Source organism: Lissotriton helveticus, chromosome 11 (assembly GCF_964261635.1).
Source record: "Lissotriton helveticus chromosome 11, aLisHel1.1, whole genome shotgun sequence".
Taxonomy (NCBI): domain Eukaryota; kingdom Metazoa; phylum Chordata; class Amphibia; order Caudata; family Salamandridae; genus Lissotriton; species Lissotriton helveticus.
Window position 1 is genome coordinate 553574657 of NC_136072.1, and position 24978 is coordinate 553599634.

General features: G+C 46.1%; 1 protein-coding gene across 4 annotated transcripts in view; it reads right to left on the reverse strand.

Annotated features, from left to right (window-relative positions):
• NSD3 (nuclear receptor binding SET domain protein 3) overlaps window positions 1–24978 on the reverse strand; it is a 1711795-nt gene that overhangs the window by 656081 nt on the left and 1030736 nt on the right. For all 4 annotated transcript variants that reach the window (XM_078666314.1, XM_078666313.1, XM_078666315.1 and 1 more), the window contains exon 13: window positions 4156–4353. In XM_078666314.1, coding sequence (XP_078522440.1) covers window positions 4156–4353 — 198 coding nt within the window. The remainder of the gene's footprint in view (window positions 1–4155; window positions 4354–24978) is intronic.

A 24978-nucleotide genomic window follows, 5' to 3' on the forward strand; every position in this document is an offset into this window, starting at 1 on the left:
TACCGAAGGGTGTTGTGTGAATGTAGTTCCACCTCATGAGGTTAATAAACTCTGTCTTTTCAATTTCAGTTTCGGTGCCAACTTCTTATTATTGGTCTAAGGACTCTAAGCAGAGAAGGGCGAATCCCTTGCACTAGTAGGTCTGGCTGAGGCTTGCTACCACAAATGTGCCCTGAAGGATGTCAGTGAAAGCCTAATTGAACGGTAGCAGGGGCTCCAAAGAGGCTGCTGCCAGTTGAAGCACCTCAGTCAGGTTGGTCCTGACCGCCACCGTAGGAAGCTCAAGGCCCAAGACCTCAGCTGCCCTATGCAACACCACAGCATAGGAAGCCCCCTCCTCCGCAGCCACAGTAGGAGGAGAAAGCATGCAAAGGTCTGGGGATGTATCCAGAACACTGGCCTCCCCCAATTTCTTTCTCTTTTCTTCTTTTTCTTTAGTCTGGCACATCCAGTTGTTCTGCCAGAGGGTCAACAGACCCCTCCCAGTCCTCCTCAACCACCTCTGGCTGCCACTACGGGCGATCAGGAATGCCAGGATAGAACAGGGGTACAAAAGTACCGGTTGGCCCCGGTACCGGCATCAATCAACACCGGTCCGGCTCCATGGCTCCGCAGGTGGAGCCGAAGGACATGGACCTTCCGCATCCCGCGCTGGCCGACTGACGGGGAGAAGGCGAAGAGCAACAATGCTTCATTGCCTTCTTCTTGTGCTTCAACTTACCTTCGAAGAGGAGTGTTGGTGGTAACTTTGCGCGCGGTCCGGCGACCTCCCTCTCGATCGAGACCTTGAGCGACGCGGAGCTGACTTCCGGGCCTACAGAAGCTTTCGGGACCGCTACCGCAAAGATCATGACCCGACAGTCGGAGCACAACTTCGGCTCGTGGTCTCGCTTCAGGCACTAAAGGCACACGAGGTGCGAGTCCGTAACCGACATCCGCTTGTGACAAGAGGTTTGAAGCCGGTTCACCGATGGGACATACCTCCATGCACCATAAGTCGAAAGGCTAAAAAAAGATGTTGTCAAAACGTCCAAATAGAGTTAGTCAAAAAGTGACTAAGGGTACCGCTCTGTCCAGATTTGCGCTGGCTGGCACAGAAAAAGAAAGAACTGATGTCAGTGGGCAGGGGCAGCTTTTGACCTTCCTCCCGAAATCTGTAATGTCATCTTAGTAGCCAGGCGTTCCTCCACTAAGACAGTATACGCCTGCAGATGGAATAAATTTGTGGCATGGTGCACAGCAAAGGCTGTGGATCCCCTTTCAGCCTCTCTTTCAGAGGTCATCCTCTTCCTTCTTTATTTGGCCCAACAGGGCTCTATTCTGGGCACCCTTAAGGGCTATCTTTTGGCCATTTCGGCCTTCCTTTGACTTCCTGATCAGCCTTCTCTTTTCAAGTCCCCTATTGTAAATAGATTTCTGAAGGGCATTACTCATTTATTTCCTCCTGTTCCTTTCGTAATGCCCCAGTGAGACTTGAATCTGGTCTTGACTTACCGGATGAGAGCTCCTTTTGAGCCGCTACATAATTATCCTCTCAGACTTTTGACCTTTAAGACTGCTTTTTAGGTAGCCATCATTTCTGCTCGCAGGGTGAGTGAGCTTCAGGCTCTTTCTTTTAAGATTCCTTCCCTTGTTGCTCACCCGACAAGGTTGTTCTCCAAACTCTACCTTTACGCCCCATAGTAGTTACCTCTTTCCACATAGGACAGACCATCACTTTACCCACCTTCTTCCAGCCCCCGCATCCTTCCAAGAAGGCAGAAAGACTCCACCGTGTTGAACCAAAACGTGTGTTATCCTTTTATTTGGACCACCTGAAACAGTTACGGGTGGACGATCAACTCTTTATTTGCTATGTGAGTGCCAAGAAAGGTTGGGCCGTGCAAAAACGAACCATCTCTAGATGGGTCGTTCTTTGCATTAAGATCTGTTATTCCTTGGTGAAAAATGAACCTCCAGTAGGACTGTGCGCCCACTCCACCAGGGCGACAGCGGCCACTAATGCTTTGGGACAAGAAGTCCCCCTTAATGACATCAGCCCGGCAGCCATGTGGGCATCACTGCACACGTACACCAAACATTATTGCCTGGATACTCCAGTCCGGACAGACTGCTTCTTTGGCCGTTTGGTTCTCCAGGACTTTCTGGTGTGAACTTGATTCGCAGACCCACTTCCGGGGTCGGTATTGCTGGGGTATCTATTCTAAGATAAGGAATCTATAATAGTCTTTCAGATGAACAAGTTACTTACCTTCGGTAACGATATATCTGTAAGAGACATATTTTAGTTATTGATTCCTTACCGCCCCACTCATCCTCCCCGTTCTGCAAACTGACTTCTAGAGTTAGGGACTCCCCTTCAGGGCCCTAGTTTTGTCCACCAGTGGCTGAGCCCCTCTGTCGTGGAATGTCGAGTAAATGAATTGACGTCACAGCGTAGGAGAAGCATCTTAAGTAGACACCGCAACGTCATCGCGGCAATCTCGACACCAACTACGAACACGAAGCCGAACGACGCCACCTACCGACACGCAAGAGTCCTGCTGAGAAAAAATTCTCTGGATCCACTCTGACGCCGGGGGCGGGGGGTGTAATTCTAAGGTAAGGAATCTATAACTAATAGTCTCTTTCAGATTTATATTTTATTCATAAGGTGCAGTATAGTTGCCTTACCTGAAGACAGAGACAGCTATATTTCCACTGACAGATGAATTAGTCTAAGGACAAAAGGGAATACTGGTTCTGTTTTTTGATGTTCGATCTGATAACTTAGACTGAGGGCATACCACATTAATGTTCAGCTTAACTGCTCCTCAGCAAGGACAACAAAGGAAGTCTGCCCTCATATCTACAGCAGCATTGTTGTGCAATGGTCTAGTGTGTTCTTACAAAGTGAAGTAGGCAACTTTCCAAATTTCAATAATTTTTTGTGACAATTTAACCTTAGTGCAAATACTGTTCCTGATTCTTCGACGTCCATCAGATGAGAAATTTTGGGGATCATAAATGTCCTAGCTCTGCTGAAAGTCTGCGCCTTCCTCGTGTTCATGAGCCGCCTCCTTGTAGTCTGGAAAATAGCACACATCCAACTGCATAGGTAAAAGTGCCAAATCAGAGACTTGTTCTGGTTCATTGACTTTGTTTGTTTGTACATGTATTTCCGCATCTAGCTCAGAAACCCAGATATGGAGACGGGCAATAGAATAGAAACCTTTAAAGGTGAATGTGATTAAGCTGTTTGTGTTTGAATGTGGAAAAAAAAATACAATTCTGCCATCAAACATACGGCCATAGACAATAAAATCACTGCTGATGGTGTGGTGCTCATGATCATCAACAAGGGTGCAGAAGGATTTGCTGTTGATGGGACATAGTTGACAAGGTTTTTGCTATTGTTGACGAGGGTCTTGTCAACAGATTGCTCGAAGTCGGTCAACAAATTGTCTTCATCGCAGGGCCCTTTTTTGAGAACAATGGGATATTGCCTGAAGTCTTTGCCAGCGAAGAGGTAGCTGACAAGAAGACCATCTACAAGTATTGCTTTTTCGTCATCAACAAAAGGGTCTTCATTGACTAAGATCTAGGCAGGACTACAGACAGTGGAGCTAGTTTTTCCAAACGATTTTCAGCGTGGGTGGTTACTCATCTTTTCTCAATGACTTCTCTGATGAGGGCTTGATCATGTCGTAGAAGGAGGTGGGTGCAGGTGCTTCTGCGATTCATTCCAGCTGAGGAAGTTCCACATGTTTACACTTTTGCACCACCTTCGTGAAGGTACTTGTAGGAGCACTTTTCTCTTTTCCCTATGCCATATTGAAAGTTGGGAGTGCTCCCCTGGGCCAGAAGATGAAAACTCTGCATTAACAACCAAAAACAACTCACAGTTCGTATAATGCACTTTTGTGAAATCTCGCCTAATATAAGTTTATTACTGTGGAGACTGACTAATGGGGTATTAAATCATGAGCATTCAGGCATGTACCAAACACACCTTTGCAAAGGTTCTTGCCTGATTACACTAATAAAATGAATTCGATGGTTTAAACTGTTACTTTTATGAAATTCCTTTAAGAAATCTTGTATACTATATTTTTAGTTTTCTCATTGACAAAAATATGTCTTATGTTCTTTTCCAATCACAAATGATGACCTCACCTTTGCTTGCCTTCTGCAAATCTTTTTCTAAGGAACATGTAGTGCAACAATGCTGGGGGCAACGGAAACCTCTGCCTTCGAAGACAGTTGTTGAGAACTTTCGAACACAAACTTCATGGTAGTATCTGCAACAGGAACTCACAGAGCAACGCTTCACATCTACATCCGGAATTTGGCAAGAGAAGCAGGTATGCTGACCTTAAAAAAACAAAGAAAGAACAGCTCTTATGTCCGCAATACTTCTGTGCACCATTCTGATAAACCATTGAACAATTGCGGGTGCCCCTTCTAGTTGGAGGATATTTGTGATATATTATGACAGACTTGACTACAGTGGGTTATATACAAATCAGGTTGCAGAGCACACGCCCAAGCATCTTATTACTGGAGCTAAGCCTGCAGGTATGTGCTGTGAGAAGATATACTTTTAATACTATTATGCAGGGAAGTCTCAAATTAGAAAGGAGGTGAAACATTTGTTGTACAATTTAAGGAAATAATGTTTTGATCATAATTGACCATTTCTTTTACATTTCTACAATGTTAGACAAGGCTGCATGCCTCATTAACTTGCTTTCTGTACTGGACTAGTGGTAGATTTTCATTATACAAATCTATACTATAGCACCTTTAGTACATGTCATACAGAAAGTGATATTTCTGCTTTTAATGGTATACTTTGAAACTATTTGTACTTCAGCTAAGCCCTCAATATAGATAAATAGAAAGAGAAAAAAATCACTGATACACTACTTCATAACTACACTGGAGGTGGAAAAGTTTGGTAGGAATTGGATGAGAGTGCATTGACCGAGTACCAGATTCATAAGAGGTGAGTTATGAAAAGTCACCAACATGTAACCCCCAAATTCATGAACAATGAATACCCTGTGGGTCTTATCCCAGAACAATTTACTGGAAGAAAGAAATGTACATATTTTTAAAGACTGAAGTGCTTATCCAAAAGCAAATTTTTTCTTTTTAAAGATAACTAAATATTAAACCGAGCAGCCTCTTACCCTTTTTTAATTGTTTTAGATTTGAGAATAAATGTGCAAAGTGGGCATACAAATAAACAGCCTTACACAGAGAAAAAAACGTCACTGTGCTCTAAAGACCCCAAGCTAACAAAATATTTCCAGAAGACACCATTGTATCAGTTGACCAGCAGGCAATTTTGAAGCTCTAATAAAGTAACCCAGGGCTCAGATGATCAAACATTCAATTTTGTAATTTGTGACTTTAACCAAATCACAAAGGAGGGGAGAGGAGATGCAGAAGAAGTTGCTTACCTTCTGTAATGCGCTTTCTGGTAATGCGCTTTCTGGTCTATCAAACTGCTGAATATTCAGCTTTAGAATATTCAGAGGCACCAAACTGGACCTAGAAACCTTGAAGCAATAGCTCCTGCACACAGACAGATGGTGCTGCCTCATTCCCGGACAACCAGAAGTGATGGAGCAGAGTTGCATATTAAAGTTATTCCTGTGTGCTTATGTCAAGATCCGTTTTGTTGTTGTTTCTTCTAAGACCCTCAGACACAGATCAACTCAGAGGATAGTTGCTAAAAGCTAATTTAGGACACTTTATGTTCAGATGTCCCCTCTACAGAATGGAGAGGAGGGAGGGTGAAGCGGAACATGCAGTTGAATAGAGTATCCACCAGAAGAGCATTACAGAATGTAAGTTAATTATTGTTCTGAGGATACTTCTAACAGTAGCTTCCTTACCTTAATAGACAACCAAACAGTACTTACCAAAAGGTGGAAAGTCTGAAAAGTGTAGTAAAGCCAAAATGTCCTTCAGGACTGAGTGGGCAAAAGGACCTTCTCTGCAGATCTGACTGTCAATGCAGCTTGACAGATGTCCAAGACAGGGACTCTCCTTGCTAATGTCATGATAGCAGCCATTGTTGTAATAGAATGAGCCCATAGGCCTTCAGGAGGTTCCTTCTTGGCTAGAGATTAGCACATCTTTATGCAGAAGATGACATATTGAAAGCACTCTGACCCCACTCTGAATTACAGGTGATGTCTGTTCGACTGCAGAAAGAGTATATAAGAATATATAGCAGGCAGGTTCAAGGACATCATTTGATACAGTGGGTCCAGGGCAAAAAGAATATGAGCCAGAGTAAGCATTTTTAATTTGTCCTTCCGTAGGATGGGTTACAAAGGCAAGAGTTCCAGAATGTATGTGTGCAGGTATACAACCTTTACAACAAAACTTTTACAACGACCTACCATTACAACGCAACTTTTACAACGCAAACTATTACAACGCATTGCGCTGGGGGGCGCTCTAGGATAGGGAATAGGTTAATTTACTATCCAATAACCTTCCCTACTATCCACGGGGACTGAAGTTGGAATAGTAAATTAAACTATTCACTATCCAGCACCCCCAAAGCGCTATGCGTTGTAATGGTATGCGTGGTAAAAACCGCGTTGTAAAGGTAGGCGTTGTAAAAGTATGCGTTGTAACGTCATACATCCATGTGTGCACTCCTTGCTAGGCATTAGAATGTAGCTAGAGTAACATCCCTCACCTTTTTCAGAGTATGGCACTCCTTTAAATGGTTCCCTTGGCCAGAGGTAAATTTAATTTGTGCATACGGATGGTAGAATGGTCTGGTGAAACTGGAGCTAAAACGGGGTGTTGCAAGGATTTTACTCTAGAACAGAACTATGCTTGGGACCATGGAAAATCAGTATGTAGGGAATGAGTCATCATATACCTCAGTATCCATGAGCCCGAGTCTGACTAGCTATAGTGCCTCACTTGCCCTCCTAACCATACCAGAGAAACAAGTGAATTGGCACCAGAACACAACACTCTCGACCCTTTCAGGGATCGCGGTAACTGGACACACCATTTCGCTCTCTCACTTGTACTTGTCCAAAATTAAATAAAATGAGACACAAAATAAGATTCAAATATTTATTCAAACTATTGTGCTCTGAAATGCAGTATACGTGCCACAAATAGAAAATAAATGCATAATAAAAACACTGTTAGCAGGGTCAATAATCCATATAGCAACATAACACCCCCTCACCTGCGAGTAAAGCGAAATAATAATATGAAAGATCTCTGGGATTATTGGCAGACCCCGTACTTTAGCAACCATAGATGAACTCTCTACATCCTAGCACAAGCAATGTTCTCGTCTCAGAACTCTTGTTTCATGTCAGTTTGTGGCTAATTTACTTACCTATATACTCGGACATGTTTGAACATAAACAACAGCTGCATTCTTGTGTTATGTCTAGGTGCTAGTGCCTGGTCAGAAAGAACAACAAGGGACATTGTTGTTTGACCTGGTCGGTGGTGCTCAGACTAAATCCCAGGAAAAGAACAGAACGCAACAAAATATGCAGGTTCATTGTGAAAGTACAATGTGGCACAAAAGTAATGGCGTTTTTATAGTAACGTGTGCAAATGAGGCCTACAATGTTCGAAGGTAGGTCAACGCAGGGCAAACTACAATGGGCTATGCAGAAAACACACAAAAAAGGGGGATTCATGGAGGGGATGAAATGAAAGGTCAGGCGTAGAAACCCTATTGAATAATCTGCAGAAGCCGCTGATCTGAAGTGATGCATTTGCAACCAGGTAGAATTTTATTTTTTGCCCTCTACCGTGCTCCTGCACGGGGAAATAAGAGAAGCATGGTGGCTTGGATGGAGGTGGTAGAGGATTGATGCCTTAGGGAGCAGGTTGTAAGATAGCTGTTTTTAAATATATCTAGCACTGTCAGCCTTCTACTCAAAAAGTCTAAAGATAACGCTTGGACAACCTCTGGAAAATCAGTGGCACATATCCATGCATGATGTTTGAGCACCACACGAATGCCCTAGATGCGACTCACACTGTCTATGGTGTCAAGGCCAGTACGTAAAACGTATTTCACTGCATGCTGCCCATCCTGTATGGTATCGGCAAAGGCTACACCGAGTTCCTCTGCAACGTCTGGAAAGAACTACGTTGGCTAGGTCCTATAGCGCGAGAGTGTGGTAGCCCAAGAGACACACTGAATTCAAAGATCCTAGGGCCAGCCTAGGTAAAAAGAAGGATTCTTTTCAAATGCATCACTATGCATATACTTCCTATCTAATGGTGCAGAAGGGAAAGCATTTAAGTTAACTGGACTTATTGGCATTTGCAATACAAGGCTTTCTAGTGTTGGGTACTGGGTGAGGAATCCTGGATTACCAGGAGACAGCCAAATGTTAACTAACGCATTCTCCAGGTAGCAGTTAAGTTATCTATTGTTGAAGAATCTCAGCAGGCCTGATTTCATCTCCACAGTCGGTAGTTGCAAGTCAAAGTTGTCTACTGCTCTGCATTGCACCAAATCAAAAGAAGCTCTTTTCTCATTGGGTGTACCAGGTGGGGATTGCAACTCAGTTTCTGGAGAGGTATTCTAACCGCTAGTATTCTGTTGATTCAAGTAGAACCATGAATCAGTGTAATAAAGAGGCAGTAAGTTTCCACCTCATCATTGTCATGAAAGTTGTGGAGCACTTGGACTGCATCCACATTAGGGCCAAACAGGGCCTCCGTCTCAGATGGCATTAGCATTGTGGGATCATATTCAAGTCTGGCTCGTTGTGCCATGGAGACTTCATGGATCAACACATATCAGGCATCGGCATGGAATAGGCTCCAGGTTTGAGTCGCCATAGGCACCTTTGGAACTGATGAACAAGTTACTGACATTCAATAGCACCCTGCCTGGTAGAGACTATCTAGCTGCAGAATCCTTACCTTAAAATGTTCCCCAGGCATCAGACTGGATCTGGAAATCTCGAAATGTTCAGGCAGTACCCCTGCGGACCAGTTGATGTGGTCATTCAACTGTGCATCAGCAGCAAGGTATCTGCAGTTATATAGAGTCTCTTCAAGATAAACTGTTAACGAAGGTAAGTATTTTTGGGTTGAAAACTTTATTGCATGATTTAAAAAACCTTTGCAACTTACAGAAGATACAAATATTATGCATTAAAAGAAAATAAAACCCCAGTTCTTAGTAGCAGATCTCCATGCCTCCATTTTTCTGCGTACACAATCATAGCTGCCCTATCACCGACCCATTAGTAAAACCCTTTGGGGCATTGGTGGTGGTGTCCAAGATTTGGAGATCGAGTCCCGGAATATGCCAACCTATATGCTAAGCCCCTCTAATCAGATGGTTTGGTGCCTCTGACAATTGATATGTCCTTTGCCGGAGCACCTACAGGGTGGATCTGCCAGTCGTTTTTCTGGTGGAGGTTGCGATTAGTAGATCCCCTCCCCTAGCTTTTTTGCAGCATGATCCATAAACCTTACTAGAGCACAGTTTAGGTTGGTGTTCCGTGGGTCAAAGCAGGCTAGTACTGCTGCTCTGCACGATCAGGCCTCGTTGACGATCCAGCCTCTCCGTAAAAGGGACCTTTTTTCCTTCAGCAACCTTGGGCACAAGCAGATGATGTCTGTTATATCTTCCCTGTGGTTTCTACAAAGCTGACAGTGTTGTTGGGCTTGATCTCTTTTCCATTTGGGAAAATGGCAGGACAGGTTGATCACACCCAATCTTAGTTTTCAGAAGCAGAGTTTGGTGCGTGCGGTGAACGGCAAAATTAGGTACCCCTGAGGCGTCAGCTGGTCGTACGTCCTAAGAGTCATCCAACCGTGGCTTCTACTTGCGAGACCAGCCTTGTCTTTTAATGAAGAGTTTTTTTGCATTTATTTTTCCTAGCCTTTTAAATTCGCTTTGACTGACTTGTAAGTCCCGAACTTCGTTCAGGCTTAAAATTTTTAGTCCTCTCGCCCAATAATCGTACCCTGCCCGCCAACGTTTCGTGTGCAGGTTTGACCATAGGTGTTGCGCTAAGCTGCCTTCCTTTGACGACCTTAGTTTGTGGCAGCACATTAAGAAGCTCATCAATCTGGAAAGTGATTGGTTACAGATACCTAGTTCCAGCCTGATTTGGGCAGGTGATGTATGTGTTGGTAACTGGAACACTGTTCTGAAGATTTTCGCAATGATTTTATCCAGTTGGCCACTGTCAAGACCTTTTAGCACCTCACTTCCGTATGTTAGTGTAGGAATGACTTTTGCTTGTGCTGCCTGCAATGTAGGGGCGAATGTAGGGCCAAATAGCTTCTTATGAATAGAACGGAGTGCAAATGATAGTGCTACTCCCTTCTTTCTTTGCTCTTCTAGGTGGGTTTTGTATCTACCGTTGAGATCAAAGAGAACTCCTAGGTACTTGTGGCACTTGGATTCTATTATACTTTCGGAATTTAGGACCCATGCCAGCTTCTGGGGCCTTCCTGGACGGACCGCCAAGATTTTCGTTTTCTTATTGTTTATCTGAAGCTCATTCTTTTGTGAATATTCGGCAGTAGCGTCCATAAGTCTTTGTAGGCCAATCTTTGTGTTGCTTAGGAGAACTACGTCATCGGCGTATTGGAGGTTTGACAGCTGAAAGCTGGCTAGTTTAGGAGCATGAGAGTTTACTTTATTTAGGGCTTCCTGGAAATCTGATAGAAATAGATTTAAAAAGTGTGGGGGCCAGGGCACAACCTTGTTTTAGTCCTTTAGTTGTTATAATCAGGCGTGATAGTCTAGAGCCATCCCCGATCTTGATCCTGATCCATGTGTCCCGGTGCAGTAGCTGTATGGCTCTTAGAAGACCAATTGGGATAGTCAATCTGGTAGGCTCCTGCCAGAGCATGGCCCTGTTGACATTGTCGAATGCAGCTTTATAGTCTATAATTCCCATATAGAATGGACTGGAGCTGGTTACCGCCTGGTCTATCAAGCAGGAGAGAGTCATGAGATTAACCAAGGTACCTGTGTCACTTGTGAAGCCAGTTTGGTTTGGAGGGATTACTGAATGATCGTTGGCCCATGCCCGAAGTGAGTTGAGCAGACACCCAGCAAAGTACTTTGCTTCATTGTCGATAAGGGCGACCAAACGGTAATTCCCTGTGATTTTTTATCCCCACCTTTGAATATTGGCGCAAGAAATGAACCTTGCCAAGAGGGCAGAATGATGTTCTTTTGTAAGATGGAGGTAAAGAGTAAAAAGATAACTTAGAGGCCCAGAAGGCCGGATCCTCCTTAAACAAAGCTGGAGGGATACCTCCTGGGCCTGGAGCTCTATCTTTCCAGCCCTTCTTAATCTGTTTTTCAATTTGGACCTCCTGGACTAGACTTTGTTCGATACTGCTTGGATAATTTGGTCTCACTGGTTGATTTTCAGGTAATTGGTCTTGAAAGGGAGATTCTTCCATGGTTAGCATTTTAATTGATCGCTCTAGAGGCATGTCCGTCACTTTTAGAGCTTTGCGCCCTCTTCTCCGGTTCGCTGATCAACGGTGTTTTCTTGTTGATCGTTGAAGTGGATGTGCAGACGTTGAAGTGGATGTGCAGAAAAGAATATCATTCAGACTGCAGTTTGTTTGATGAAGCGACTTTCGGGACATTCCCTCCAAGACTATTGATGGTACGCCAGAACCTCACAAAATGGTTTGACTTGATGTCTTGATGTAATTTAGCCCAGAAAGAATTCCAATGAGACCGGCGATGTTCTCCGTTTAATATCTTCAGGTGTTTGCGGGCTTCTCTCAATTTGGTTATTGTTGTAGGGTCCAATGGCTTTATTTTTAATTCCCGCCATAGCCGGTTCATAGTTCTTTTTACTGATCGTATTGCTGGGTTCCCAGAGGTCGAGTAATTTGCCCCATTTGATTTTGCATACGTTACTGGTTTTGTGTGTCTGTCTGTCTGTCTGTCAATTTTGATACAAATGTCGTCCAGTTAGCAATGTAATCCTCGGTTGTCCTACTGGTGCGCTCAAAAATGTGTTTAGCCTCCGTTGTTACCTGCTGTAGATTCTTAACCAAGCACTTGATTTGTTTTAAATTGATTGTATAGCTTTCGAAAGCTTGAGCCCTTGCCTCTGCATGTTGCACTAGACTAGTGCTGAGCGATATTTCTTGAGGTCTGTGGTCACTTTCTGTTCTGTTTCCGAATCCGAACCCTAATATTTGATGCAGGAGAGAATGGCTAACAAAAGGTGTAATCAATTAAGGATGCACCATTTTTCGCTAAGTATGAGAGGCCGGGTTGCTTGTCAGGGTGAAAGCGCCCGTTGAGGGCTCTAAGCCCTAGATGTTCCAGGTTCCTTTGTAAGGAGCAGCCCTTCCGGTCTTCCTTGTGCCATCCGGGAAGGTTCTGTGGTGGTATAACCCAGATGCTTTGCAGTGTTTTGGTAACCTCGTTTTTCTGTAGGTCAGACATTAGCCACATGTTGAAGTCGCCCGATAGAATTATGTCTGTGTTCGAGAGACCAGATTTCATCCTTAGCACTAACTCAGTCACCTCATCTGAGAAGGATTGTCTGGACACTGAATTTAGGCGAACATAGGCATTCATTAGAGTGATCGACCTGGACTGGCCTTTGTTTGTACTAAATGAGATTCCTACCGACTGGAGAAAATGGGAAGGGCTCGCAAGGTCCCATGAGGTGATGTCGTTTTTAATTGATATGTAAATTACTAAGTGCCACTGCCTCTTCCAGAAGATTTAAGTTTCAAGGCTGGGATGTAATGTGTTTTGTACCCTTCTATGTGTTGTGGCTCCATGAACCATGTCTCTTGAAGTAGTATTATCTCAAATGATCGTAAGTAGGAGGTTATTGCTGTGTCCCCCCAATTTACTTGATAACCCATTAATGTTCCCAGAACAGATCCTTAATGGACAGAAGTCGTAGCCCGTTTGGTTATTGTGATGTCAGCGGAGCAGCCGGGTTGAATTTAGGGAACCTGCTAGCCATGACCATGTACCAGCCTCATCTAAGTCCCTTTTTAGCGTGATCTGATCCTCTCTTGCAATTGATGCTTTTAAGACGGAGGAGGGAGTTTTGTCACGGGCACTCCTCAAGACTGAGTAGACAGCTCTTTTTTCGGCCGTGGACGCTCAAGGCCTAGAGTTTCTTGCAGAACGTGTGGGTAGCCTGGTTCCCTGTCGGGTAGTATGAGTATGCCCCACAGCTTGAAGGTTTCTGTATGTCGTAAGATGTTATTCATTGCCTCTGTCGAGCTCCAAGTAACCTTCGTGCTTTCGTTTATTTGACCCTGACCCGGTGCGATGAATTATATTGAATTGATCTCCTGTGAGGTTACGACATTGGACAGACCTATCGCTTGTATCAGTTTGATGCTATTCCCGCGGTTTAATATGTCGTACTTGCCTTTGGACTTATACTCCGGGTAAAAAAGCGTGAACGTTGGGTCTCCATGGGTGGAGGTCACCAGAAGCCTCGCTTGTGGCTCTGATCTTTGGGCCCAATGCTTTCAATCTGTTCCTGATAATTGCGCGTTTGTTGCTTTATGAACGGATGTGTGAGGTGTCATTTTCCATACACTAGAGCTCTTTTGATTTATGCCACGGGCGGTTGGAACTTCACCACCCTTGCCCTTCGCCAATATAGTAAAATTGCCCAGAAGATCTTGATGTGAGCTGCGGATTTGAGACGGATTTGCTAGATTGGCGCTACCACGAAGGTCCGTGGGCCTGGTGGAACTTTGGCCCTCAGCCTCAGCATTGGGTCAAAAAGTGCCACTTGGGGGGTTGTGGATGACTCCTTTTTCCCCTTATTTGCCAAGTGATCCTGATCTGCCCCGGCTACGTCCTTATCTAATGCAGGTAAGAAGGTGCCAGTCTTTTTATGTTTGTCACTTTCCAATGGGATGGTTTGGACTTCTTGTTGATTTTTTGGCTCGCCAATTCTTAAAGGGTCATTATGCTCCTCTGTTGGCATTAAACAGAGGGAAAAGGCTCTGATCTTGTTTGCTCCTGCGGATCTTATTTCGGCCTTTTCACTTCCTTTGTCTTTTCACCTTGCCAATCTGGTCTTCAATGTCTTGATCAGTTTGAGATGGTGAGGTGGACTTAGCCTTTCCCGCAAGTGGGGACTTTTGTTGGCCGCTCCTTACACTGCCAATGGCTGATATATCCAAGGGTAAGGACGAGGCATTAATATCATCCCTTCGCACCCGGGCGTTGCTGCCACCTTTTCCTTGGTTGCATGACATGAGTCGCTGTCGCTATTACTTGAAGAGGATGGCTTAAAGTTTGTAATTTCTTTTAGGTCCGCCAATAGTTTTTCCATCATTACTGGGAACGTGCTCAGTTTCTTAATTATTGGTGAACAATCGCATCCTTGTTGCGGACGGTCTGAAACCGCTTGGGCCCGTCTGATCAGGTTGTTCAAGTTTGTAATTTTATCATCTATTTTGGCTACGTACACAGCTAGTGTGTTCAAAAGACTGATTTGTATGTCCATTTTGTTTGCTTGATAGGTCATAGCATCCGCTGACCTTTGTAGGATGTCCAGGGCTATAGCCCATGCTTTTTCTTGTTTAAAATCCTCCTTCTCCTCTTTTGGAGACGATGATGGACGAGAATGGCAGGGATATTTTTACCATATGAGGACAGCATTTTTCCCATTCTTTTGATTCAAGAAAGGAGAGATCTCCCTCCACAGCGTGAGCTTCCTCAGTACATTGCAAGTCCGCAGGCCCGGTAGAAACATGTTGTACACATTGTGCGGATTCACTTTCTCCCTCCCCCCCCCCCCGTAGGGTACAAGCACTTGTGGTACAGATGGTATGGAGCAGAAATGTTGATAAGCTTCTTCCCCCTCTGTCGTAACAGATACACTTTCCTTTGTAGCAAGATTTGTTGGTGGATCAGCGTGATTACCCATTGTGTTTAGACTGTCATCAGGGGGAACAATTATCTCTCTGTTAGATTCAGTTAAGGGGTCGATGTTGAAGATTGGGTTTAATCTAGCAACAGGAGTGGCTGCAAAGTCGCAACTGGGCATTGATAGTATTGATGTGGTCTTTGTTTTGGAACTATCTAAAGATGTAACTGCCAGGCCACCTAAACTGCTCTGCGTGGATATGTAAGGGACTCCTCCCTCTTGTGATAGAGTGAACTCGTCAAATTGGCTGGTGACTATCGCTTGGCTGGTTTGAGATTTGCCCATCTCGATATTACCACCTGAACTTCTCTTTCTGAAGGTCACTTTGGGGCTAAGGGGAATGGGTAGTCCCTTAATTTTCATGTTGCTCAAGAAGACTGCCGACCCTGCGTCTTTCAGAAAGGCACATTTTGACGTTATTTTTGGTTGATTGCTGGATAGATTTTCAGACCCACGAGAACAAAAACTGTGACCAGGTGCTAGTCCTGGAACACTGCCCCAAACACTCCGAGGCTGCCTCACCACTGCTCCAGTGCACTCCAAGGCTGCCTCGCCACTGCTCTGCTGTCTACGATGCAGTGGAAAATTCGATCTGGAGTCCGCTGACAAATGGAAAGTGCTCCACACTCCCAACGGCTCCTTGGCTGCTCTGCCCGGGTGGGGCCGCAGAGCCCACAAGGTCCGCTTGAAAGGACAGACGGATGGGTGAAATTTGGTAAAATGGTGGTATAGTAGAGGTGCGGACTACCCACTACCATCACCACTGCAACCGCAGCAGCCGCGCGCTTGTGCTGCTCCTTGCCGCAGTCTGAGCTGTTCTTATACCGTGGCCGGGCGGGCTGTCCCACCAACGCAGCAGCAGCAGCAGCAGTCCGCGATCGGCGTTCGGCACTCTGTAAACCGGAACCTCTCTCTTGCTCTCTCCAACGCAGCAGCAGCAGCCCGCGGTCGGCGTTTGGCAAAACAAAGGTAAGTAACTTGCTCATTTAATAGAGACGTCTAGCCACAGCTTCCTTCCATTAGAAAAGATACCCAAGCAATACCTCCGGGACGGTTTGTGAAACTGATTCAGACCAAAAAGTTCTGCAATAATGAACAGACTAAGTGCCCATCATGACAGACCTGACTGTTCAGGCAGTAGTGCTTGGTAAACATGTGCAAAGATCCACAAGGAGCTGTCTGGCAGATGTCCAGGACAGGAACTCTGTGAACTAATATAGTGATCACAGCTTTAGCTGTGATGAAATAATAAAACAAGCCCTTAGAGGGTTACTTCTTTGCCAGAGCATAGCACATTTTGATGCAGAGCACTATCCATCGTGAGAGGGCCCGTTTCTGCACAGCTTTTCGCTTCGTAGCTCCAACCTATACTACGACAAGTTGATCATCTACCCAGAATTCTTTAGTTCGATCGTTGTAGAATGACAGTTCTCTTTGTGGGTCCAGACGGTTGAGTCTCTTCGCTTCCTTAGAAGGATGCAGCAGATTAAATAAGGTAGGCAAGGTGATGTGTTCGCCTACGTAAAAGGGTGTCACAACCTTCGGAAGAAAGGAGGCACATGGTCGAATAACCAGCTTATCTGGGTAAAAGGTGGAATAAAGAGGGTGCACTGAGAGTGCCTGAAGTTCGCTGGCCCTCCTGACCTATGTTATGATCATAAGGAAAGCAGTCTTGATTAGCAACCGGAGTGGACAATTGTGCAGCAGCTTGAAGGGAAAGCACATCAGACATGTCAAAACCAAATTTAAGTCCCATTAGGGCATGATAAATAGCCTCAGAGGAAACAGGAGTTATAGCTCTTTGAGGAACCTAGTCACAATGAACTGCAGGTATTGTCTGTCGGGAGGCAGGACGGGGATGTGGAAATAAGCGTCCTGTAAATCCAACACCACAATCCAATCTCCCAGGTCCTGGGAAGACAGAACCTGAGCTAAAGTGAGCTTTTTGTGTGTGTGTGTGCGTAAATAAATATATATATATATATATATATATATATATATATATATGATCAAATTCAGGGGTTATAGGTGGGTAGAGATATTGAGTGGTAATGGCGTTTTTAGGGTTTAGGGCTTGGCAAGGTGCATTGGGTGGGAAGGATGTTTTTCAAGTTTAGGGGTAAGTAGGGGCATTGGGTGGTAAGGGTGTGCGAGGTGGGGGTTGGCCGCAGGGCCTGTGGCAACCCCCACTATGCACCCAACCTCCTGCTGCACACGGCCTTTGGCCATGTGCAGAGGAGGTATGGTGTGTGAGGTTTTATTTTGTTTTTTACATTGGGCCTCAGATCAACTGAACATCCCACCGTGGAACCCCTGGATCTCTAATGGGCCCAAGAAAGAATTTTGACAAATTTCTTGACCATGAGGGGTCCCTCAGGGACCCCTCGATGTGTTCTCTGGGGTCAGGATACCTGTATCTTGATCCCTTATATATATATATATATTTTTTAACATATTTTATTGGCTTTTCATGGTACAGTGAGGGCAGCAGCCCGGCATATACAAGTTTAAGACAGGATAATGCAAAAGTACCAAGCATGTAAACACAATTATCTACAGTTTGCGTATATAACAATGAGAACTGTGTGCAGACATTCCCATTCCACATATAGTTAAGTGTATGTGTGAGTACCTGTGTTAGCAACGCGGAAAAGTACAGTGTACAGTATGGTGTATGAGGGAGACTACTCATCAGGGGGGTGAGGGGGGGTCGATACCCCGGTATGTAGCCCATCAAGACCATATTTTCCTATGTTTCTGAGGGCAGCCCCGTGCCTGAAAGACCACGATCTCCACATCCATGCATCTATCCAATTATTTTTGCTATTTCCCTAAAGTTGGGGGAGAGGTACCTTTCCAAAGTTGAGCAAAATCCTGCTTTGCTACGGTGAGGGCTAGAAAGAGAAGTTGTTGCTTATATTGATTTCCCCCTATGTCATCAGTGCTGTGGAGAAGGAACAATCTAGGGTTGTGTGGGAGATCCCAGGACAGCACCTCTTTTAAACAGGCCAAGACGACAGAAGCGATTCAGAAAAGGGGGTGGTGATGAACAGAGTGTCTGAATTAAGCAGACCACTCTTACCCAGTCCAAAGATCAGGGCTTGATCCATCACCGTTATTTAGCTCACTGCCCCATCCCAGCTCAGAACCTGGCTATATGCAAATTAGTCTGTCCCTGGCCCAGTGCATCATGGGAACAGGGCAGACCAAACTACCAAGCCAATTCTTCACCAGAAAGGAGACAAGCTACCGGGGACCGGTTTCTGGCATTTCAGCCTCGTCGGCCCGGCTTGCTTGAATCCTGATGGAGCAGTGAGCAAGGGACTCATGTCTGAGTATACCCTGCCACACCTATAGTGGCCAAAAACGATTCAGAAAAGGGGGTGGTGATGAACAGAGTGTCTGAATTAAGCAGACCACTCTTACCCAGTCCAAAGATCAGGGCTTGATCCATCACTGTTATTTAGCTCACTGCCCCATCCCAGCTCAGAACCTGGCTATATGCAAATTAGTGTGTCCCTGGCCCAGTGCATCATGGGAACAGGCAGACCAAACTACCAAGCCAATTCTTCACCAGAAAGGAGACAAGCTACCGGGGACCGGTTTCTGGCATTTCAGCCTCGTCGGCCCGGCTTGCTTGAATCCTGATGGAGCAGTGAGCAAGGGACTCATGTCTGAGTATACCCTGCCACACCTATAGTGGCCAAAAACGATTCAGAAAAGGGGGTGGTGATGAACAGAGTGTCTGAATTAAGCAGACCACTCTTACCCAGTCCAAAGATCAGGGCTTGATCCATCACCGTTATTTAGCTCACTGCCCCATCCCAGCTCAGAACCTGGCTATATGCAAATTAGTCTGTCCCTGGCCCAGTGCATCATGGGAACAGGGCAGACCAAACTACCAAGCCAATTCTTCACCAGAAAGGAGACAAGCTACCGGGGACCGGTTTCTGGCATTTCAGCCTTGTCGGCCCGGCTTGCTTGAATCCTGATGGAGCAGTGAGCAAGGGACTCATGTCTGAGTATACCCTGCCACACCTATAGTGGCCAAAAACGATTCAGAAAAGGGGGTGGTGATGAACAGAGTGTCTGAATTAAGCAGACCACTCTTACCCAGTCCAAAGATCAGGGCTTGATCCATCACCGTTATTTAGCTCACTGCCCCATCCCAGCTCAGAACCTGGCTATATGCAAATTAGTCTGTCCCTGGCCCAGTGCATCATGGGAACAGGGCAGACCAAACTACCAAGCCAATTCTTCACCAGAAAGGAGACAAGCTACCGGGGACCGGTTTCTGGCATTTCAGCCTCGTCGGCCCGGCTTGCTTGAATCCTGATGGAGCAGTGAGCAAGGGACTCATGTCTGAGTATACCCTGCCACACCGATAGTGGCCAAAAACGATTCAGAAAAGGGGGTGGTGATGAACAGAGTGTCTGAATTAAGCAGACCACTCTTACCCAGTCCAAAGATCAGGGCTTGATCCATCACCGTTATTTAGCTCACTGCCCCATCCCAGCTCAGAACCTGGCTATATGCAAATTAGTCTGTCCCTGGCCCAGTGCATCATGGGAACAGGGCAGACCAAGGGCTGTATAGCGGTACAGCTTCATACGGTGTGTATGAACGTCCACTCCTCTGTTCCACAACGTAAGCACTGGTGGATGAAATATCCCCCATTCTCAAGACGGAGACGTGTGTAATAAACTCGATGGACATATTTGAATTGAATGAGACGGTATCTAGAGGACACTGCTGCACCCCGGGGGATTAGCTATGGCCGCCGCCAAGTCGTCGTCGGTTAAGTCTGGGATATTGTCTTGCCACGCCCTTCTGTTTCTGTGTAAGTTCGTAGCAGAGTGGGTTGTCAACGTCTGGTATATCTGGCGGGCTTTATAGGTGCCTAAGTCACCCAGGAGGAGGCGGTCCTCCAGGGGGGGGTGAGACTCTGGAAGATTATCCAGGGTGAGGAGTATGGGGGTGCGAGCATGGCACAGCTGGAGGTATTTGTAGAATTGTGTTTTGTTGAGTTGAAACTCTTCCTGCAGCTGTTGAAAAGACTTTAGGATAGTGCCCCTCATAACGTCCCCAAGTATGGATATGCCTACCAGGTCCCATTGGCAGAACCCCTTTCAAGCTGTCACCTGGCGCAGGTAAGTACAGTGCCATTGGGGCGTTGTCTGGGTCAGACGGCCGTGCCATCCCATTTGTGAACGGTACATCGCAAAAGCTGAATCACTGTTCTACTAGCATGGGGTAGAAAGTCGAGGCTCTGTGCACTGTATAATATTCGAAGAAGGGGGACCCCTTCCATTACTGTGTGTTCTAATGCGAAAGCCGGATCCATTGGTGTGTTATACCACCATTCATTAATAACCAACAGATTAGAGGCTGCATAGTATAAATACACATCCGCTGCCTCGATGCCGCCACAATACGTGGATTGTACACAGGTCTGTAGAGCCACTCGAACCGACCCCCCGCACCCCACAGGAACTTGTTATGTACAGCACTTAATTGTGCGTACCATGTTTTCGGTATGTGGTACGGGAAGTTTTGCAGCAGATAAAGTATTCTGGGGAGAGAGACCATTTTAAAGACCACCAAGAGCCCATACAGCGAAAGAGGTAAAGAGAACCAGATAGTTGTCTCATCTCGGAGGCTGGCAAGTAGTGGATTGATGTTATGCGCCCACAAGAGCTTTGGACATGGAGACATAAAGATGCCCAGGTACTGGAATCCCTGCGTCAGGTGGGCCGCCCATGTACCTCTACCCTGATGACCACATACTGGAAACAGCAAAGACTTAGAGGGATTGGTATGGAGCCCGGTGGTCTGACAGACTCGGAGGATCTGTAGGATGCATGGTCCCAAGATCCATGGGTCTGTCATGAAAAACAGGACGTCGTCTGCATAGAGTGCTATGCGGTCTGGTTGCAACCGTGGCCATTCACGACCGTGGCCATTCAAAACCCCGAAGCACTGGATCCCGGCGAACCCATACCGCCAGGGGCTCCACCGCTAGGGCAAATAAAAGTGGGGACAGGGGGCAGCCCTGCCGTGTACACCAGCTAATGGGAAAGGATGCTGAGCGATATCCCGCGATTCGCATTGAAGCAGTTGGTTCCATATGGAATAGGCAAATGTATGCCAGGAAGCGTGGGCCTTAATTCACCGCCTCCAAAAGCTGGAAAAGATATTCCCAACTGAGAGAATCAAATGCCATGTCAATATCTGCACGAAGTATGGCCGAGGGGCATCCCAACTTTGGAGCCAATGCCACGGCATTACGAACATGGTGAATAGTGCGGCAGGTGACTCGGTGAGGTATAAAGCCAGATTGGTCAAGGTGAATCAACTCCTGTATACAGGTCCGCAGGCGATCCGCTAGTACTTTACCCAATAACTTAGGTTCAAAGTTAATAAGGGAGATAGGGCGGTATGAAGATGGGTCTTCCGGTGTGCGGCCAGGTTTTAAGAAAAGGACAATCTCGGCCTGTCGCCAGTCCCAGGGTAGCATTTGCCATTCAAGGGAGTCTTGCATCGTCGCCAGCGAATGCGGGCCCAGTGTGGACATATGCGATCAGAGGAACTCCATGGAAAACCTGGGGGCCCTCCCCAGGTGCATCGCTGCAAGTTCCGCTGCTAGGTCACCTACTGTAATGGGGGCATCAAAATGGTCTCTCATCTGATCTGTTAGTCTGGGGGAGGAATATCTCAAAGGAACTCCGCGATAAGGGCCTCCGAGAGTTGTTCCTTCCATGCATAAAGTAAGGAGAAGTATCGTGCAAATTCTGCGACAACCTACTCTGGGGAGGTACGCAAGACTCCATCTGGTCCACGGATGTTGGAACAGTGGCTGGAGACAGCTCAGTTTGGCACAATCTGTGTAACATTTTACTTGATTTATCCCCCCACTGGTATATGCGGTGTTGTGATGCTAGCAGATATCTTTCGCCTTGTCCATGAGATGTTGTTGTAGCTGCTGTTGTGTAAGAAACAAATTACGCTGGAGGGAGGGACAGGGATTATGTGTCTATTGTGTCTCCAGAGAAGCGAGCTGGGCCTCTATCTCAGAATGTTGGGCAGAGTGTTTATGTTTCTCTTTTGCACGACAAACTTATGTTCACCACCCCCCAGATTATAGGCTTTAAAGCTTCTCAAAGAGTTTCTTTGGACTGGGCCAAATCGACGTTTATATCCAAATACTCTGGAATGGCTGGGGTAAGTGACTCATGGTATTCAGGGTCCCGAAGGAGCCATGGAGACATTCGCCTCTGAAGGGAGGTTTTTGAAAGCGTAGAAGCTTTACTGTAACCGGAAAATGATCCGACAACCCCATGGAGAGATGGGATACCTGGGAAAATCTATGGATATAACTATAGGCATGAACATATAGTCTAGCCGGGACATAGATCCATGGACCGCGGACACATACGTGTAGCCTATCTCGGCGGGGTGATATTCCCACCATATGTCTGACCAACCCAGTGTGCCGGCGAGGAGGGACAATTTGGTTTCAGCCGTAGGAGGGCCCACACCGGACCCGCGCCTTCTATTGAGTGTCGACATGGTGTCATTTCAGTCCCCTCCCAGAAGAGTTATACCGTCCGGAAGTTCGCTCCATAGCCAAGTAATGTTGTCAATAAAGATGGTCCCCAGAGGCGGGGTGCATAAATGCTACCAACGTTAATGTGTTCTCCATAAATAGTACCTGACAGAAGTACGTATCTACTCCTGGGATCCACCCAATTATTTATATGGATGAAGGGAACACAACAGGTGATGAGGATAGCAAACCCTTGTTAATCCAGCGTGGTAAATCAAATGGTAACCAAATCTGGCCAAGCAGGGAGCCCTGTTACCCAAGAGGTTAGTCTCCTGCAGGAGAAGGATGTCGGCCCCATACCGCTTGGCCTGTCGAAGGATGGCACCCAATTTGATTTTGTTAAGTAGCCCCAGAACATTCCAGGTTACCCAATAGGGGAGCAGTCGCTTGAGTAGCCATATGTTGTTTGTGGAAGTGTAATTTGCGTTCTGCCTAGTGAAGGATGGATACAGTGTCTGTGCGTGGAACACAACTAAACTTAGAGAAACCATTAATCCTAAAGACCCTTTATCCCTCCTCCCCGATGCTGCCAGGAACAAGGAGTATCTGTCACGGTGAGGGGCGCTCTAGAACCCCAACCAGGGAGCCCAGGGTCCCCCGTCTAATGAATCCCAACTTTCCCAATAAACATTAACATTGGGGTATAAGTGTCCTGGGCTGGTCAGCCATGTTACATAGTGTCTACGCCATCTTGGTGCAAAATAAGTGGAGCATATCCAAATGATGGGGCATCAGTAAGGACCAGACAATAATTTTAAGTCACTGGAGTATTCAAGAAGCCCGCTCAGGGCTAGAGGAGCGACTGTCGGATCCAGATCGGTGTCTCCGCTTCGATTATGTCCTGAGGTGTCTATTGTGTTGTGAACCTCTGGAGGAGTCAGACTTGAGTGGCAGTGGGAAGTAAGGCTTCAAGTTGGCTTGTCCATCTGTCCAAGCGAAGACGGCTACAGGTGTATTGAAAAAATAAGACTGAGTTATACACAAAGCGTGGGCTGGCGAGATAGAGCAGCATCTTTGAGATGGTGAGATCCCACAATCTCCTTTTTGCTGCTACAAAGGACTGCCTTTGCTGCTGCACAAGACAAATGTAATCTGGAAATATCATGATTGACTGGGATCCAAAAAGAAGTTTGTCCTTGTGTGTTCTAGGAAATTGTTGCCCTGCATCCCTGTCTGCATAATTGAGTAGTTTGCCAATAACTGGTCATGGGCTTTCGCCCGCTGGCTTTCTAGTTGGTGCTTGGTGGGCTCTCTTAATTACGAAGCACGTGGAGAGCATATCTGCTGTCAAGAGATCTTTGAGCCAATGGGTGAGGAAGTGGCTCATGGAGTTACCCTTGCAGCCCTCTGGAAAACCCACAAAGCGAAGGTTGTTCCGTCTGGCGCTGCCTTCGGTGTCCTCTACCCAGGATGCCAGTTCCTGCAAAATCACTGTCAGCTTATTGACGCGCTGCTGTAGGGTGGTTACTGTGTCCTCAACGGACGATACTTTTGCCTCTGCTTTGGTAATGCGGTCCACCGCTTTTCTCAGATCCTGGCGAAGAATTATTTTTTTAAATTTTTTTTAAAACCTTTATTGCGCAGAAAAGTAAACAATTACGGGCCTACAACCGACTGGCCGGCCTCGACAGAAACGGTGCACAGTAGCAAGCAATATGACAACTCAGTAGCAATGTAAATACAAAGACAGGCAGTCCAGATTCCACAGAGACATTTGCACTACCGAGTGGCAGGAGAAAGCAAGGTTTAATTTTATAATGTTCATAAGACTAATGAAAATAATAAACATTAGAAAGGATCAAAAGTCACAATACACATCCAGATCAGAGGCGGGCGACGTTAAGCAGGTAAGTAAACGAGCATGAAGACAGGAGCAAAACGGCAGCACAGAAACAACTGAAAAAGGACTGAAAGTCGCATAATAAGCCGTGCGCCGATCGCCACCCACCCCACCCCGACCCACACATTGACCCAAGGAAAAAGAGAAGAAAAAAGAGATAAAAAGAAAAAGGAAAAACAAGGCCCATAGGAACGAAAGACAAAACAAAGACCCCTCACCCCACCCCCCACCCTGCACACACGTAGAGGCTACGGCCTACCCCCCCCCATAACGGCGTGCCTGTCGCCCCATAAAGAATACCCGAAATGCAGAAAGATAAGAAAGGAAGAAAAAGTACACATATGAAACCGGAGGAGGGCCAAATTTACGTAGCTTAAAAGAAACCAACAGGATAATCGCGGCCGCCCAACCCATCGAACCCCAATTAAAACAGATCCAGCGTCCAGGTCCCCCGTCTACACATCACAGTCCCAGTAAGCAAACAGCAGTAAACAAAGTGAAGAGGATTGTCAACCTTGTCCCTGACGATCCAGCGTTGCAGCGAGAATCGAAAAGAAAACCGCCCACCAGAGTAACGTGAACCGCTGCAAGTGCCATGGACGGACAGGGCGTCG